At 41.7% G+C, this 19030-nt stretch overlaps 2 protein-coding genes across 4 annotated transcripts in view; both read right to left on the reverse strand.

Annotated features, from left to right (window-relative positions):
* Nucleotides 1–19030, reverse strand: part of LOC115633210 (GAS2-like protein pickled eggs) — a 102660-nt gene that overhangs the window by 32755 nt on the left and 50875 nt on the right. For all 3 annotated transcript variants that reach the window (XR_003996327.1, XM_030530596.1, XM_030530597.1), the window contains exon 4: nt 15457–15804. Coding sequence is in view for 2 of the 3 variants with exons in the window: in XM_030530596.1 (XP_030386456.1) it covers nt 15457–15624 (168 nt within the window). In the remaining variant the exon portion in view is untranslated. The remainder of the gene's footprint in view (nt 1–15456; nt 15805–19030) is intronic.
* On the reverse strand, nt 65–1897 carry LOC115633318 (ATP-dependent RNA helicase p62). Its single transcript, XM_030530748.1, has one exon. It carries the CDS (start codon nt 1895–1897, stop codon nt 104–106), a length of 1794 nt encoding a protein of 597 aa, XP_030386608.1. The 3' UTR covers nt 65–103.

The following is a 19030-nucleotide window of genomic DNA, read 5'->3' on the forward strand; positions in this document are numbered from 1 at the left end:
CAAAGTTCTTCAATCTGAGTTGAGCCGGCATGTCGCATATAGTATTGTATATATGTGTGTGTGTGTGTGTGTATGTGTGTTTGGGAATTTTGGAGCGTAATGCTTATCGCCGACTTGCGAACGGACGACGCCATTTACTGGAGCTATAAACATCGGCTAGACGACGCAGCTGAGGGTTGATATCTTGGTTGGCCTCGCGGAGCACCTCGATGAGGGGCTGGGCCAAACGGACATTGTTGATGGTAAAGAGGCTGATGGCAGTGCCTTTCGTATTACTGCGTCCGCTGCGCCCGATGCGATGGATGTAACCCTCGGTGGAGTGGGGGAAGTCGTAATTGATAACAAACTTGATGCCGGGCACATGGAGGCCACGCGATGCCACATCTGTGGCCACCAGAATGTTGCAGAGTCCGTTCCGGAAGTCACGCAAAACGAAGTCACGCTCCATCTGGCTCTTGTCACCGTGGATGGATTCGCAGCGCACATCGAAGCTGGCTATGTACTGAACCAAGTCGTCCACGCGTCGTTTGCGCTCCGCAAAGATCAAAATCTTGCCAGGTTCGTCGCTGATATCGTAGATTTCGGTGAGGAACTTCTTCAGTAGCATTAGTTTCTCCTTCTCCTCGCAAACTTCCACCATTTGGGTGATGTTAGGGTTGGCCGTTAGGTCCAGGGATCCCACATTGATGAGCGTAAAGCTCTTCATAATGCCGCGTGCCAATCTCTCCACATTTAGAGGCCAAGTGGCGGACCACATTAGGATCTGGCGATCGGGACGTGTGTCCGCCAGGATGCGCTTGATTTGCGGCGCAAAACCCATGTCCAGCATACGATCGGCTTCGTCGAGTACCAGATAGGTGCAGCGATTCAAACTAATCTGGCCCTGGATCAGAAAATCAATGAGGCGACCCGGCGTGGCCACCACAATCTTGCAGCCGCGGTGAATGGCGCTCAGTTGAACCGTAGTTGAGCAGCCGCCAAAGACACAGATGCTGCGCACCTTGTGCGGATCCGTATAATCGAAGACCACCTTCTGGATTTGCTGGGCCAGCTCTCGTGTTGGCACCAAAATCAGGGCGATGGGTCCCTCGCCACGGCGCAGACTAGGCTGCGCTCTAATGTGCGTCAGAGCCGGCAGGATGTAAGCCAAAGTTTTGCCCGCGCCGGTGCGAGCGATGCCCACCATATTGGAGCTACTCAGTGCCACTGGCCAGCCCTGGGCCTGAATGGGTGTTGGCCCGTCAAAGTTTTGGCGGCGCAGCTTGTGAAGCACATATTCCGAGAACGGTGCCTCCAAGAAGCTCAGAATGGGCTTCAATCCCTTCGAGATTGCATCGCGGCGGTGCCCGCCGCTAATGTGAACAAAAATGTCGTGCTCCTCACGATAGGCGTTTATGACGCTCCTGTGGCGGCTCTTCGTGTACGGATGCTCATCGTAAAAACCACGATTGAACTCCACTAAATTAGCAATCTTGCTGCCGCTGCGTGACTTTCGTAGCGGACTGCGACTGCGTGGCCGACTGCATGACTTGTCGCGCCCCAATTCAACACGATTCTTATCGTCACGCTCACGGCGAAAATCGAAAATCAACTCACGCCGCTTGGGCGAAGACGAGAAAGTTGAGGAGCTGCGCTCAGTGTTGGTTCTGGATGAGCGCTCATTATTCCTCCAAGAGGAACGGCTCGCCAACGATGATGCTACGATTGGTGTCAGCTCACGAGCTCGACTGCGGGCCTGCACGCGCAGCGCTGCGGAGCGCAATTGTTCCGGCACCACTGGCGACACTTTTTCCATCGAACGCTTTTCCATCGATTTGGATTTTCGATTCTTCTGCAGAGCACGTTTAATTGCATAGCCCCTCAAACGCAGCTTACGTCGCGAATTCCGTGGTGCCATTATGTTACAGAACCTCAAATTGTACTATTTTTGACAGTCCAAATTTGTCGTTTGCCGTTTTAAGTTCCTCTTTTAACCAAAATTTGTAATCAGTTGATTGTGTGATGCAAAAAAATTAACAGTCAATCCGTTGCGTTGGATGGCAGCACCGTTGTAAGAGGTGCGAGCAGTGTTGGAAAATTAAGGCTATTAAGTGTTACACAGTTGCGGTTTTCAAGCATCGATACATATTTGGAATCGATATAAGAGAATTTTTGGCCAATCTCTTCGTTCATTATTTTTTTTTAGACGAAATGAATAAATCTTCAGTAACTTTAAAAGCAATCAATCATCAAACTGAGGTTATAAATTCTTAGATTTGAACAATATTGAATATGGTTCTTATATAATTCCTACACTAATAGATTTCGCGTGTACGATGTTAATCATCAAGTTGTTTCACCAATAAATCCCGAAATGTGATTTTTAGGAAACAATAGACGCAATCCCTACCCTTGCTATATAGGAAGTCCTAGGCTTTTAAGAATTACTAGTTTTCGTTCTTAAACCTTCCAGGATTATTTAATGGATAATGTTCAAATATTTGTGGAGCTAATCGTAGTTGCGTACCAATTGAGATTAAAAGAGTTCCTCTTAATTATTCGATTAAATGAATTTTGACGGCAGTAGTGTAATTAAAAAAAATAACCGACCGATTTACATTTTTACATCATGTACGAGAGTATGAAAGGTATATAAGAGTATGAAAGGTATATAACAGGCGAAGGGAAGCATCTGCGATGCTACAAGTATAATTAATTATTATTTAATTATTGAATTTTTTTAAAAATTGCTTTTATAATGCAAGAGAGATTTTAATGTTAAGTTAATGGTAAATCGAGCAACAACATACTAGGGTTTCAGTGCAGAGTCTTCTTATCTTTTTGTTAATATTGTTTTTATTGAGAAATGAGAACTCGCTTATGAGTTTACCCAAAAATAAAAAAGTGTCAATAAATGTTATGGATTGGCAGAATAGTCATTATTTCTGTGTAATTTTACACAATGAATTATTTATTTATTTCTATTTAAAATTCAATGGAATTGAGCCTTGCTTTTAATTATGTTCTTAGCGGCATCTCCAACCCGCTCCTACCGCCTGTGGCGCATTGTAGTTTCTTTTCCTCAATCTATGTGGCAATCAGGGCGCGGCAAGTGTTTGTCTGTTTCGACTTGGACACACCCCACGGGGACGGACGTGCGAGGCGACAGAACAATGCGGCAGCCGATGAAGGATTGCTCTGGTTGCATGGTGCACGGACGAGCTGCATCTTGTGTTTATCACTTAATTGCCGCAAATGAATCAAACGGCAATTGCCTAATAATAGTATGACAATAAATGCTGTAAGCCATAACGGCATTTCCACATACATACTCGTACACCCGAATGCCGATTTATTAAGGGGGAATATATGCTTAAGAAAATTAGACTTTCTCACATACAGGTTGCTCTCTAAAGCAGCAATGACTTTTATAAAAGGAGGAAAAACCAGTTGTAATATTCTAGATTTTCAGTATCCAATAAAATGATAAAAAACTGTTGCATATTTATGGCTGGATGGATATTTCCCTCGGGAGGTTGGTTTATGACTTTACGATTACTTTTATCATGAGAAAATGCCTTTTTAGGATAAACATTTCGGTTCAGCGAATCACTCAAATATTTATTAATTAATAGTCATAATTAAATTTTACGCCAAAAATTTGATCAAAATTGTGAGAATTCCGAGAATTTGTTTGGTTTTCGTACAAAACCGAAACCTTGCCGTAGTCCAAGTGCTATAAAAATGGTATTTTGAAACACCAATTAAATAGAAAATCTTGACTGATCGTTGAATCAAATCACCTCAGACGCAATTATTAAGCTTCCAGTGAGCCAACATGTTTAAAATGGAAACTTGTGGGTGACATGTGGTACATTATTTGTGCTTTTGTGGAACCTTTCTGGAACCTATCATGAAATCTTGGAAGGAAATAAGAAACATCACCATAAACTTGGTTCAACAATTAAATTAATTGTAACTAGAAGCTGGAAAAGCCCTCCAGTGTTTTAAATGAAATATATACATATAGGTGGCGCCACCCTCAATTCGCATCCAAAATTTTTGTTTAGTATTTGAATCAACAAGGCAGTATTGTATAAATTGAAGCTACGTTCCCTGTTCCAGCAATCTCCACTCGACAATTAAATGTAAATACATATCAAAAATGCCAGGTAATTATTAAGAAATTAGCGATATCTCAAATGAGATATGCGAGTACTTGTATTAGCAGATTGTTGTTTGTTCTTGGTTCGCATGCGTGCGTTTGTTCGTTTGTTTGGCAAAATGTTTCCACAAATAAAGTGCTGGAAACTTGCTCAAGAGTTTCAATTAAAGTTCCATTACCGCTTCGCGACACGCACAATTATCAAAAATTAAATTTATGGTTATGACATTTCCGGCAGCATCAGCGCCCAGAAAGAGGCTGCTCCGCTCCGGTCGGTCCCTGGTAGCAGTCCACGCCCAGTCGACAGACAGCCAGTCCCGTTCCATCCCGTCCCGTCCCGTCCCGTCCCGTCTTGTGCCAAATCGCAAAGCAAAAGTGACGCAACGAGCGCGTGTGTGACTAAATAAATAAATGCCATAGTATGATGCGGCGTCATTGCATTTATTTAAGGACAGCAAACTGTGAGAAGATCAAAGAAAGCCCACGATTTGCACAGCATCGTCATGGAAGTGATTGCAACTGTTTGCGACGTGCCGCGTACGAGCTAACCAATTGCTCCAAGGGTAAGGGACCGGACCTCCTAAGAGAGGAGGGCGACTCGAAGTCAGAAAGACACTCCTGGCTTAAGGTAATCGGAGGAGATTCTGAAGAAACTGTTTCGCCCAATACTGTTGAGCAGCCCAATTGCTCCAAGGGTAAGGGACCGGACCTCCTAGGAGAGTCAGTCCTAGGAGTCAGAAACATAATCCTGGCTTGACGTATTCGGAACAGATTCAAGAGACTAAACCAACTAATGCAGGGATACTCTCAGAAAAGACACTCTGGAAAAGATTGGTTGGCTGTGGAGGGAATCCTATTAAAAAGAAAGTCCTAGTGCAAGTGTTTGTTGCCCCCCTCCCTACAACAGCCAAAAACAAATTGGGCTAGTTGGCGCATCTTCGCTTTACATTGGACGAGCGGATTAGAGGGAGGTACAATATGAGTTCTTAGAAATAAAGGCAATCAATCAAAAAATTCGAGAAGAACTTGCATTTCAATAATTCACGAAAAATTGAAATTATAATATTTATAATTTGGTTAGTCAAACATCCCAACAATTTAATTATTCTTTAATTAAAACAATGTAGAGTTCTAGATCCCAACGAATTTTTTGTATATCTTCTTACTGGATTTAAGAAACTAAAGAACAATTCTTATACGCATTCAAGTACAATCCACACTAGAAATAAGTAGTTGAACGACAGCATTAGACAACATTTTCAAAAATACCTTGTACCCGAAGGGTGAAGGGTAGAGAGTCTATTGCCAAATGCGCCTAACGGGCAGATGGAGATCACATATATGATCAACAAGACGAGACGAACCGAAATGATCTACGCAAGTTCTTTCGATTGTTCGACTGTATGAACATCAAGAACTTTCGAACCATAACAGCTAGGAACAACAATCGTGGCATAAAGTCTTATCCATGTACAGTCTCATTACCCATGTATATAGCTTGAGAGCGATCAGAGTAAAAATTACTCTCAGTAGGAAACAGTTCTATGAAGATATCTTAATCAAATCCGATAAAACCGATAAGCTATATCACACAGCTGGCAACGGGCTACTCGCTAACATTAACAAAATTTGTTTCGTAAATGTGCGCCATATCTTTTGTAAAGAGCACAATACTTAATTAATCCTAAATCACAAAATTTGATACATATAAAAAGTATATGTATAGCCAGAGCAACGAAGGCCTTCAGGCTGGTTTTTTTGGACCTAAGTAACAACGAGATGATAAATAATAGTCAAAATATAGCAATATACAAGTAGTATGGTTTAAAGACAGTCTAAGAATGGAATGTAAATACGGCAACGAGTGGTGTTCTTTTGAGCGGCATCTTTCTTGTTAAGAGTATGCTTTTACTTTCGGAATTGCAGCGGCAGTCCATTTCCCAGTCCAACAACAATAACAACAACAACACATACAACTGTGCACACTGCGGGAGACCCTTAGGCGCGATATATGACGCGATGCCGATGCTGATTCCCCGATACAACAATTCCCCGTCTCTCTCTCCCTCTCTCTCTCTGCGTCACTGTCTCCACCGCTCTTCCGCACTAACTGCTTCCTTCATGCCTTTTTTAGTCGTTCGTTCGTTCCGTTTGTTTTATTTTTTTCGCTCGGCTGTCTTCAGCGTTCAGTTGGTCTGAGCATGGGTCTGGGGCCTGGGGCCTGAGGTCTGGGTCTGGATCTGGGCATCCGTCGTCTCTTTTAGCTTGCCGCCAACAACAACAACAACAACTGAAGACAAATTGTCTACGCGTTGAGGTCTTGCTATTGGCCTCCAGCGTGACGACAATCGTTCGTTCGTTCGTTCATTCGGGTATTCGTTGGCTGCTTTGGAGCAGTGTTGGCGCCAGTAGCCACAGGCTGCGCCACTCAGCACCACAATCACAGCAACAGGAACAACAACCACTCTGCGTCATGGTGGCGCACAGGTGGGGGGCAACGATCGTACTGAGGAATAGGCGAAGGAGCTAACAATATACCCTTCACTGTAGGCCACTTGATTATGGGAAGCGTTTTCCATAGAAACTTTACTGTCTACCCAGTTCTACCTATCTATCTATTTGATCGACTAGGAAGCGGTCTTGATATTCTCGGTATTCTACTCGCTTGTAATTGCTTTGTATACAAAAATGATTTGTGGAATTGAATCAAACCCAGTTATATTTCCTAAGCTTGAGGGAGCTATTTGTATTCTTAATAAGTCCAATGGTTCTGAATTTCATTTGAGAAAGTTTCTTATTTTGTAGGAATTGGAAAACAAAATCACATTAGTTGAGAAATATTTGATCAAAATTGAAGAAATATCTGTGTCCATAAAAAAGAAGGCTCGTTGCCAAATATATACCCGATAACTCCCATATTGTCGGTGGAGTGGAGATTGAAACAGACAGACGACCATTGGACGAACGGACATCGTGATTTTGATTTGTCTCTGTATGATAAAAACATGGATACTAACATGCGTACATATGTTTTTTTTTTGGTCTATTACTTGTGGCTACGTCGAGTAGACACCAAAACAATATACCCTTCTTACACTTTTCAGCGAAGGGTATTAAACACAAAGGCAGGGGGCCTGTGGCTGGAACTGGGCTGGGGTTATGGCATGCGCCACAACCACGACCACGACCAGGCAGGCTGGTAACGCATCGGTAATTAAAAGTGGCATAATGGAATTCGCTAAGGAGTTGCACTTTACTCCACTGGGAGGGCTTGCCTGTCCGCATATATCAGCTCCTACACATACTATATGTGTATATATCCACTGATTGCTCTCTTCTAATTAGTTGTCTGTTTATTTAACAGACCTTTGTACTTTTCATTAATATTCAAATATACTCTCCCACATGCGCTTTGCCCTTTTGACCCTCCCCTTTGCCCTTTCGATGAACTTGGTAACTGCTGGCTGACCAAATATCTTTGAAGATATAAGGGTACTTGGCTGGACGCCTAATAGAAGTGATATGTCTTAAGAGTTCTTTAAAACAAAACACTTTACTGCACTGACAAATACATACATATGTACCTTCTCTAGCACAGACTTATAATAACTCCAATTTCATCGACAGTTCCTCATATACAAGTACTGTGGAATTGATTTAAATCGACAAATCCAGGGATTCGCAAGCCGTTCTCGGCTACAGCCGTCGCTGTGAACAATCCATTTAGAAATAATAATAATAATACCAAACAACAACGGCCAAAAACACTCCCTATAGAACAAATGCGATCGGATCGGTCGACCTCCATTTGGTCAAGAAGAGTTGGAAAACAGAACTGCACGGCAAATAAAAAAGGAGGTTGCATCGCACTTTTTTCCAAGTACAATAAGAAGTTCGCCCATTTTACAAGAACAGAAGGCTTCGATAAATCCCCTTCACCCAAAGCACATCTTCTGTGACACGATTCCCAACACTGCTTGCATTTTAAAACACTTGCAGTGGTTTCTGATTTAGCAGTGCCAACTACAAATAAAGCCATTGATTAGTTTAGTCAAAATATTATTAAATAATACAGTTTTATGGCCATAAAAGGACGACAAATTACTTGCAGTCTTGTTGAGAATGATAACGAAATGAATGCTTTTTTTTGGTTTTACCCGTATTTTCCATTAATCCATTGGATCGTAGAACACTATTTAAGACTTCTATGAGCATTACTATTTGCAATCTAAAAAGTTCGTTCAACAAGACTACCAACAGACTAAACTAAAGATGTAAATATCGGTGTTAACGAGTGCCATGCTCCTTCCAGACATTTTCCTCCTGAGCATAGATAATGTCTAGAATAGCCGAGCTATATACGCCCTGATCCATGGCCGCAATACAGAGAGCATTAATGCGCTCGATCTTGTCGTAGAAGTATCCCAATTCTTTGGACAATACACGTCGGGTTGCCTGTAGATCCACCAACTCGGCATACAGGGCATCTCTCTTGGAAGTTAATTCCCCATTATCCTCGCTTTTCTGAGGCTGCTGCCCTGGTTGCGGATGTTGCGGACGTGGCTGATATTTTCCAAAGTTTTCCTCGAGTGCTTTCTTCATGCGGTCTCGCATTTCAATCGGATCGAAAATTGTGGAATTGGACTCTGATTTTTTCAAACATGGGCGCTTTTTCTGATATAGTGGTGGATTATATAGAACAGCATCCAATTCACGTTTACCTGTTTTACGTTTTTCGATTTTTGGAGCCGGTGGTTGTGGGTACTCATCGGCCAGGGGAAATAATTCCATATATGTTCTGATTCTATTCACGTTGTATGTCGTCGGAATGACTTTGATATTCGAAGCACGAGTTGATTGCTTCGTGGCTTTCGATTGGTAATTCTCTTCAGCATTTTTTTGGGTTGGTAAATCGTTCATATTTATATAAAAGGACAAGTTTCGTCGCATCTGCGAGTTATTAGCCAAAGCGTTATCATTCTGTTCTAAGCTCCATGTCTCCTTTCCTGCAGGGGAGCTTTTTGTTGCATTAGTCCAACTCTCGGATTTTGGGGACTCTGGATATTTATCGTGTTGATTGCCAGCACTTTTCTCATCGTACCCCAGAGACTCCCAGTCTGATTCAAATAGCGCCGAAACACCATCGTTGCCCAGCTCCAAAGTTTTAGCTTCGGGCTTGCTGTAGGTTTTTAGAAGCGAGTCTGGGTGAGACTCCTCAGACTCGTCAGCTTCTGAGCCTGAGGGAGATGGCAAATCTACCTTCCGCCAGCTGGACGTTTCAGATGTCATATCAAGTTGTTTCCTGAAAGCTGCGGCCAGTTTTCGCGAGTTGTTGAATGTATCGAAGAGAGCATCCGAGTCCACAGAAACACATTCTGAATCTGAAGATACCGACATTTCTTTGAATTGATTGTGTAAGTCGGCAGCTACATCCTTAGATGATCCAGAAGGACTCGCCGATTTGATAGAAATATCTTCAATATGGGTTGAGTCTGCCATGGGACCGACTCCCCAATCAATTGAAGAACTCATTTCGTTTTTAGGCTCATTTGCGTCAACCGCATAACTCTTTTTCAAATCTGCCTTTACTTTCCGGCTGCCTTGGTACGAATCCGACTGCGAAGATATCGGCGAGCCATTATCGTTGTTCTCGTATTCCGCGTTGAGATCATCGCTCATTTGAGCCTTGTTATATGTCTTAAAAGACGATCCTGCATCCGGTTTTAAAATTTCACCATCTTCATCATCTGAGGTGTATGACAAAGGAGTGCTCCGCCAGCTGGTTGCATTAAATATATCGTCTCTGTTGCTTGCATTTTTGGCTACTTCCTGAAACTTGTTGCATAGTTTTGCGAGATCATGTGACTCCACATAAGCACGTGTGTTCTGCGAATTCTTGTCGGAGGTCTCGATTGGAGCTAATTTAGAGTTGCTGACCGATTTTATTTCAGCCGGAATGGCTGAACATTGCTGTTCGGTGAATGATGATGGTTCACGGCTTGGGTTCGTATTTTCAGCCAGATTACATTTCCTAAGGCCCGGAGTTTCCGTTGAAGAAGACGTGGCGTAGATTTCGTATTCTTGGGAAAACAAGACCCTAGTGGCTTTGCGCTTTAAACACGAGCTATTAGTTTCATAGTTTGGTGCCTCAGCGGCTGCAAGAGTTTCTTCCGGAAGTTCGTTGAACTCGCAATCTTCAAATGCTTCTGTCCTGTTGTACTGATCGAATAAATCGTCGTACATAAATGCTTCTGTTGTAGCGATTGATGTGAATCGTTTGCGTTTCTCGGAAAACGATTGGGAAGAAATATTATCGCTCTCACTGCGTGAATTGAAAAACTCCGATGATGACGATTTGTATTTTTCCCGGTTTTGGAACAAAATGCGAGCTTCTGAAGGATGTTCAGAGTCTGAATAGAAGATGCCCTCTTTCAAATTAACTCGCTCGGGTGCCAAATCTTTTGGACCGTCTGTAACTTCGACAGTTGCATTAGAACGTGCAGTATATTGATTTGATTCCTCCACTGTTTCAAACAAAGGAGCGGCAAGGGCTTTATCGGGCTTTGATTGCTCTACGCTTGAGTTAGCTGCGGATTCCAAGAAGGTTTTTAGTTGTTCAGTGCTAAGAAATCAGTATAGATACCTTCAGCTAATAACACTTGATCTAGATTTAAAATTGGATCTCCCAAAGACTGGGATATTTCGGCCAACGAGACCTCTTGGGCCTTCGTACGAGAATGAGAAGACTTGGGATCTATTAGGAGTTGAATGAATGGTTGAATGGTTGTGTTTTCAGTTTTCTAAAACTCTTGACTTTACCAGACTTCTCTAACGATTTGAATGACGGCGTAGCTTTAGCAGATATCTGCGTCTTCGATTCCTTGAGAATCGAGGAATTGGCTGGAAAACCCCAGAATTGTTTTAGTTGTCGATTACTAGAACCCACAGAAATACCTTCATTCTCCTTGGAATATTCGAAAGTTTCAACTGTTGCCATTTGGCTCGATTTAGTATTGATCTCCGTGGTTAAAGGGATTTCTTGCGCATCCCCATGCAGCTTGGTCTCTTCTTTCTGTTTAGAAAGTGCATTTATATCGACATATTTAGAAGTGGACTTGAATTCGTCCGGTTCACGAGCCTGAGAGGGCGTGGCATCGGTTGGGATTCCAAGAAGCGTTTTAAGCTTATTTTCTGGAACCTTAGAAGGTTCCTTAATCATTGATTTGTCGACACTCGAGTTCGCTAAAAATTTCGAAATGGGCTTAACTGTTGAGCTGTAATAGTTATCTAGAAATACCTTTAGTTGTTGCAACCAAGTGTGGATTTTCGGGACTAGCGGTTTCCGGTACATCCGTACGCAGCTTGGTCTCTTCTTTCTTTTCAGAAGGTGCATTAGAACCAACGAACTTCAAAATTGGCTTTAAGCCTGCTGGGATTTTAGGAAGGGATTAGCTTTTTGGTTTTCTGTGCCTTATGCAGTGCTTTGCAATTTACCAGACTCCTCTTTCAATCTGTATGAAGTAGGTTTCTTGATTTTCGACGTCTCGAGACTTGATTTTGCTAAAACAAAAAATGCAGGCGGTTTTGTTAATTTATACGCATGATATCCATATACTTATATGCACCTTTTTCCTTATGGACCAATGCAATAGCGTCAGAGACTGCCTTTGTTTTGTCTTGAGACGATGTGGGATCTGGTTCTGTCTGCTTTGCGATTTTCTTGCTATCGCCATCAAGTGGGCCTTTATCAATTAAGGTAAGACGATCGAATTGGTTCACCAGTAGCGAGACAGGCGTTAAACACGTCTCTTTAGCTACTTTGCCTTGAACAGTCGAGTCTAGTTCCGTCAAATGCTCGGACCTGCCACTTGGACCTTCATCCAGAGATGAGTCGCTCAATACTGAGGAAGGAGAAGAAGCACGACTTGCGCTTACTTCTGGAGTTAAGACCATTTCCCTTTTCGCGCTTAGATGCTCAATCTGGGTGTCTGGTTTTAGATTCTCTTCCTTTGGAGATCGCATCTTAAGAACCGTACCCAGCAGCTTAATCTGTTGCGGACTTAGGTTCTTAAGCATTGTCGGAGGTGGTCCTATTTTGGTGCGAACATTGCAAAAGGCCGCATCCTCATTCACTTTGGACTTAGGCTGAAGTTTCTGCAAGAGTTGAAGTGCCTTCTCGTTCTCGTCGACAGCACCTTCGATTGGGGGCTCCTCTTCAGCGGATGGTCCTGCGGTGGCGGCAGATTTCTCTGTTGATGCCTTCCTTTTCTTGTCAGGGGTGGGAATGCCCGTTTTCTTACCTGGCTGGCGAGAGGCTCGCTCAGCTACGGTTGATGTTATCGGCCCCTTCTTCTTTTGTGCTGAAGAACTCTCAATTTTTTGAGATGCCTTCTGAATAGCAACCGATTGAGTCGGTTTTTGTTTCGCTACCAACTTTTGCCCAGGATGTTTAACGGGCCGCTTGACTGGCGGCGACTTAACCAGATCGGACTTCGACTTTCGCAGCAGAGCCTCACTCTGCGGTGCAGTAGACTCCGACTCCATAATCAAACTGTATGCCCTAGCGAAGGTGGGTTTCCTACTTATAGGCGGACCACGACCAATTGGCATATTGTCTCGGGCAGCTAAGGCATCGTATTCTTCAGGTTTGAGCGATTGATTGGCTTCGTAAAACTTTATTAGCCATTGCAGGAATTGCAAATTGTCTAGGAAACGTCCTTTGCAAAGCTTCTCAATCGGTATCTGTTTGTCGACTCCAGCCTTCTGGAAAGCCGACTGAAGTATCTTGAAATTTTGAATATATTCGTGCTCTATGTTGGTCATGAACTTGACGCGCCTTAAATTAATCGCCTGCGGACACAGCGAGTGGAAGATTTGGCAGTACGCGGCGCCCGTACAAAAATCGTCAACTCTACGGATACTGCTCCGAATCAGACGATTTACCCATTCCAAAATCTCATGCCGCGATTTGTCCGGCGTCGTATTACTAGTACAATACACGTTCTTCAACATATTGCGATACTATTTCAAGCTTTTTTAAGCTTCTTGAAACTCCTTCAAGCTGTTTCAAATTTCTCGAGACTTTTTTAAACTTCTTTAAACTTTTGGAAACTTTTTTCAAATTATTCACTTTTTTACTTTTTGGAGAAAAAAAAGAAAATATTCACAAATATATTTCAACACGTCCGTAGTCGATGAGAACAAATAAGTGAATGACTATATTAATGCCTCGAAGTGAGAACGTCAATTCAATGCCACCTATGTTTAACACTTAAAATATATCTAAAATTTTTCATGAGCACTTTTGAGCACTTAGGTGCTCGTCGTTATCACAGAGTTCAGCATTTCACAGCACTGCTGCATTTCAGCAGTGCATTCCTCATCCCTTTATGGAGTGCAGAAATAAAAGTAAATCCAAAGTAGTTCGGCCCCAAAGGAGCTCAATGTACGGCAGTAACCCCACAAGAAGCAGCAGCATAGCAGCACTTCAGCGTCCTTCCCACCACACCCCCCATCTCCCTCCTGCGCTCAATGAGCGCACAAAGTGCAGGTGCAGTACCTCGCAATGTGGCCTATAATAGGGGCATATGGATAGTGGCAGGAGGCGCAAAAATCAAAGAGCTGTACAGGACGAAAGGAACAGGCACTCGCAGAAAATAAAGGAGAAACGTTTTTCGTTTTTCGATAATGCTTCGATTAGGAAAAGCGGTATATGACTTCCACATATATATGTATTACCTTTCTAAAGTGATAATATTAAACTGGTGATATTGTTGTAAGTAGTATTAGTGTTAAGATGCTCTCTTCTCATGCAATTGCATTTTAGTATTAAAGGTAACACTAGAGGGTTACACTAATGTAAAACCTAGAATAAGGAAAGAAGAATAAACCGTCCTACAGTGAGAGCCAAACCAATCAGTTGTACCAAACAGTCGCCTCCAAGCTAGACTTTTATTAATGTTGGTATTGTTAATTATTGCTCTAATTGGAACCCCCAGCTATGGCTTAATAAAAACACTCTTAGTCCAACTGACTCATGTCATCATTTGTAAGGAACTTCTTACACTTACGAGTTCTTGAAAAATAGTAATAATATTAAAATCTTGCCTACAATAGTGGCATTTGCTTTGTTCTAAAATTTGGTTGTCTGTGTAAAGATCTGGTCAGACATACAAACTACAATTTGCAAAATCCACAAGTATGTCATAGTGTTTTTTTTTTTACTTTTAAATAAATCTCAGTTATTATAGAAGAGTAGGACCTTTCTTGGTATGTTAACAAAATAATTTATATAAAAAAAGATTTGTCCTGGCTGCCTGATCAACTCACAGCCCAAATGGTAAGAGCTAGGAAGCTGAAATCTTGACATAAGTTTTCGTGCACAGTGCAGGTGAGAAGCTGTTGGACAATTTAATCTCGAAAACGGTGAAAGGAACTCTAACAGTTAGCAGCACTCGATACATCGATTGGATGCATCGAGGCACATTAACATCAATGTTTACTTTCGAGCTTTATGGAATGAAAGCAATTTCACCTTAATTACAACAGTTGTGCTGTTTTTTTGTTTTCGTCACTCCTTTGGAATCCACGTCGGAAATAGATTTTGTGAATGGTATATAGTACAGATCTAGTAGTTGAAGTTTAGCTTTTTTGATTTTTTAAAACTTGACTGAAATCGGAAATGAAAGACGCCCGCTTCGAGAGAAACCAATCCCCCACTTGCACTTGATCTTCAAGTGTATACGTTTTCTTTGACTCGGCACAGGACAGGATGAATGCATGTCGAAAGAGGAGGAGTTGTCGGAGAGCAGCCAAGAGCTGAGCACATCACTTGGATATGCCATTTACAGAGCAGCTTAGCTGCATTGCCAACAGTTGACGAGTTGCCTCAATTTGCGGCACCTTGCTTTGAAGAATAAGCGATTAAATGGCCGGACTTGGATTCTAAAGCAATAGTCCCCCCCTCTTGGATGGCAGTATAAAGGCTATGTGCTAAGGCACACTGAAATGAGAATGAATATAAGCTTTTAACACCTCTGGTAGTGGCACATCAATGAGCGGCCCGCCCACTAATCAGCTGCATGTGTGAATTTCTTTTTATGGCCCTCAAAAGCGCATGCAAATAGGTGAAAAGAGGAAAACGGGGAAAAATCTGTGATGGGGGAAGAACGGAAAGAAAATCACTGCACCCACTTGTGCACGAAATGTGTGCCACAGCCTCTGTTTTTTATGGGCTTTTAAAAACTTTAGTTTTCGAACGAAAAACAGCTGCCCGACATAAATAATACTATTCTGGTCTAAAAAAGACTCACCTTGCACAGTGCAACGCCCGTGTCCAGGCGATCCATGAAGTTATCCGCATTGATTCCCAATCCGGGATATAATGTGTTCATCCATTCGGCCAAATCCTCCTTCATGGCCTCCAAATACTCCTCGCTGGACTTAAAGGGCCTGTAGGGCCGCGCCTCAATGATGGCCATTGCGCCGTCTCGTGTGTCGCAGTGTTGGTAAACGTTAATTCGTTTTGCAGTTTCGTTATTAGTTAATTTCAGACTCCTAAATACTACAACAACAATATATTTCGGAACTAAACGTCTCTATGGGGTCTCAGCACAGCACTCTGCATTGCTTTTTGTCGGACGCTATTTAACTAGAAATAACTGAAATGGGAAAATGTTACTTTTAATCAACATATTGGTATACTTGTATAGTTTTAACATTAAGTACTTCCTTCTTAAATAGATTGCTTTCTTTCTAATGCAGAAATAAAGGCAAACAATGCTTTGATAAACCATAATATTTTTATGAAATTGAAGCGAACCCTAGCCCTAAAATTATATATAGTATATACTAATATTAAGCATGAGTTCATAATATATTTAAAGGGAGTAATATTTTTGTTTTTTATGTTAAAAACAAACCACTTGATGCTTAGTTCTCGTTCTTCGAATATCTTTGTTGTTAAAGTTCAAAACTGAAGCTCTCAGCATGATTCGATTGTAACCAAGCCTGGTATTTCTACGTTTTTTTTTTTTTTATAGTTCCCTAACACATACTTAGAAATGATCGGCTTGAACACTTTTTTGCTTGTTACGATGATATCGTAACCATATTTTTTCATTAATATAAATGGGGTTTTAAAGGTCCACTATATTCTAAAGTCAGATTAAATACGTTCGCTATATACTTATTTTGGTGCAATAATATATCTTTCGTTTACTGTGCAGATATGCATTGGCACTGAATTGATTTAAAGAATATGCCCCCATTTGGGGTAATTGGGCATGAAAGTGAGCGTTTTCCAGACGTAAAACATAAACCTTTATAGTTTTGTTTGCTAGATAGGTAGCCTTTAAAGATTATTATGGTTTTCTGTGCAGATGCTCATTGGCATTGGTGTTGCAGGCATAGAGCTTTGTAATGGTGTTAACTTTAATATACGAGTGTACACATATTTGCAATAAACTGATTGGCCGATGGGATATGGGAAAGGTGCTTTGTTTGCGCAGCAGTCGATGTAATATTGGACCGACTATTTGTCTGCCTGTCCGTCTGTCTGTCTGCCTGTCTGCATAGCTGTAGGTAGGCAGGAATACGAGTATGTAAGTATGTATATAAGTGTGTGTGTGGGGTACACATTAAAACACGGCGAAAATTTATGACTGTGGCAATGCAGCTGACATAATTATGGGATACAAAGCCACAATGGCAGCAGAAACAAGAAAAACAACGACAGCAACAACAACTGCACAAAAGTTATACAAATAAAATCAATAAATAAAACATAACAGTCACTCGCCGTAGTGGCAGTCGGTTACTTAAAAGCCTCCAGCAACAACACCAACTACAAGTACAATGTAACCTCATAAAGCTCTTGGGTGCTAGGTTGTCAGGTTAGTGCCACCAGAGAGTCTCCATCCAATGGCCAGCAGACACGCAGCTCTTTGTGCCGACTACGACTTGAGTACGACTATCACTAATTGGCGTTAAACTCAATTGAACGGCAAACTTATCAGTGTTTCCACAAGAAGGAGAAGAAGAAGGTAGAGGAGGAGGAGTCGTGCCGACGCCCTCATTAAACATATACTACAAGTATACCCGTGTGTAGTTAATGGACCCATCCCGTCCCATCCACATCCATCTGTGGCTGAATATGCCTTAAGAGCTTAATATCAAGCTGCAAAAAGTTGTTCCCCACACTTTTTACTTGTAAATCCAACCAACTACTAATAGGGCCAAGGCTATAAGGGTCATAAACAAAACAGTCTTGGCGAGCAATTACACAGATTTTTCGCACAGGCAGACAGACAATTTGTCAGAGCTAATCTACAGATAGCATCATCAGCACAACTCAATAACATCATCACGACACTTCGAGTGAGACGATATTTCGCGAATGAAGAGGAGCGATTTTACATTGTCAAAATTTGAAAACTTTCTTGTTCTAAGCATTTTAGAAAATATTTTTTAAAAAATCCCATTAATATGGTTGAAAATAATAAATGCTTTAGTGAGAAAAGACCGACTTAATGTCCAGCGTTTGTTAGTAACATATATTTCTGTCAGATCTGGAGTTGAATGTTCCTACTACAGCTGCAGACTGCTCGAACAGCTTATCAAAGGATTTCATAGAACTTATTAAGCACAACAATGACAATTCTTGCCACATGGGAGAGAACCCAAACACTACCCGCACAACCCAAACTCTCTGCTGCCTGTCCCACTAATTTGAAAAGCCGGGGCTCTGAACTTAGTGAGACAGAGATGATCCCTATGTAAAGCCTAGACACCCGCTTGACTACCAGACGTGGTCACTGGAATTGAAAACCTGTCTTAAGGATAAGGTCAAGTCATATCCTAGAGCACTACACTACCGACTATAACCTGTGGGAGGCCATCAAAAATCTTACTATGTAGCCCTAAACCTATTTTTCAATCTGCACCGCCTCTGGAGAATGGTGTCGCTTGGCAAAAGAGAGGAAAAAAACTGCTTAACCTCAAAGCAACTTGTCCAGCAGACACTTTTTCTTAGACAGACAGACAGACAGGGGGCTAAGTAATCTCAGCAGGAGTCCCTTAATCATCCTACTTACTGCCTATAGAGCGGATATGCCCAACCCATTCTCCACCAGCACTTCAGCCACTTTTAAGTTGCATTCTCTCTCATTTCAATTATCTGACAAATGTAATGGTGTTTGGATATTAACAACCATTATTCGATTATTCGATTCAGCCTTCAGAACGATATGCCGAAAGGTAATTTTCCATGTTTGAATATTTTTATGGACTTTCGTGACTTTCGATTTGGGCAAGTCTACAACAATTGAATGCAATATATTGAGCATTAATGAGCTGTGCATATTGCCTTCTCTTTGCAAAAATAATTGTTTTCATATTGAAAATAATATTGCAAAGATCGAAAAATAATGTAACATAATGTTGGCAACAATCAAATAAAAGGCTAATTTCGACAGACAGACAGACAGACAGATAGTCAGACAGTCGGACATGTAACCGTTCGTTAGTTTCTGGGCCATTTATGTAACTCGGCTCGATGACGAGGTCTTAATTAAGCGGCAATCCATCCACTATCCATCCACATGCTACTTACTTAACACACATTGGCGAATTAAAACAAGCAAACCAAATGAAACAAACAAACAAAACCAGCAGAGAAAACAGTCTCGGGTAATTTTTGCTCACTTCATGCACGCACACTCAGATAATATATATACACCGATATTAGGCAGATATACATATTATATGTTTGTAACTTAATTACTGCCATTGATGAGTGCTGACGAGGCAGACAGCGAACTAATTGTTCAACTTTTCTCCACCATGTTTCATTAGTTTTGCAACACAAGGCCCGATTTTTGAATCCGT

The sequence above is a fragment of the Scaptodrosophila lebanonensis genome, unplaced genomic scaffold (genome assembly GCF_003285725.1).
Source record: "Scaptodrosophila lebanonensis strain 11010-0011.00,11010-0021.00 unplaced genomic scaffold, SlebRS2 tig00001418-arrow-arrow-pilon, whole genome shotgun sequence".
Classification (NCBI taxonomy): domain Eukaryota; kingdom Metazoa; phylum Arthropoda; class Insecta; order Diptera; family Drosophilidae; genus Scaptodrosophila; species Scaptodrosophila lebanonensis.

Excerpts from the sequence above, each read along its gene's own strand:
- LOC115633318 (XM_030530748.1), bottom strand. The coding sequence starts at position 1,897 with ATGGCACCACGGAATTCGCGACGTAAGCTGCGTTTGAGGGGCTATGCA.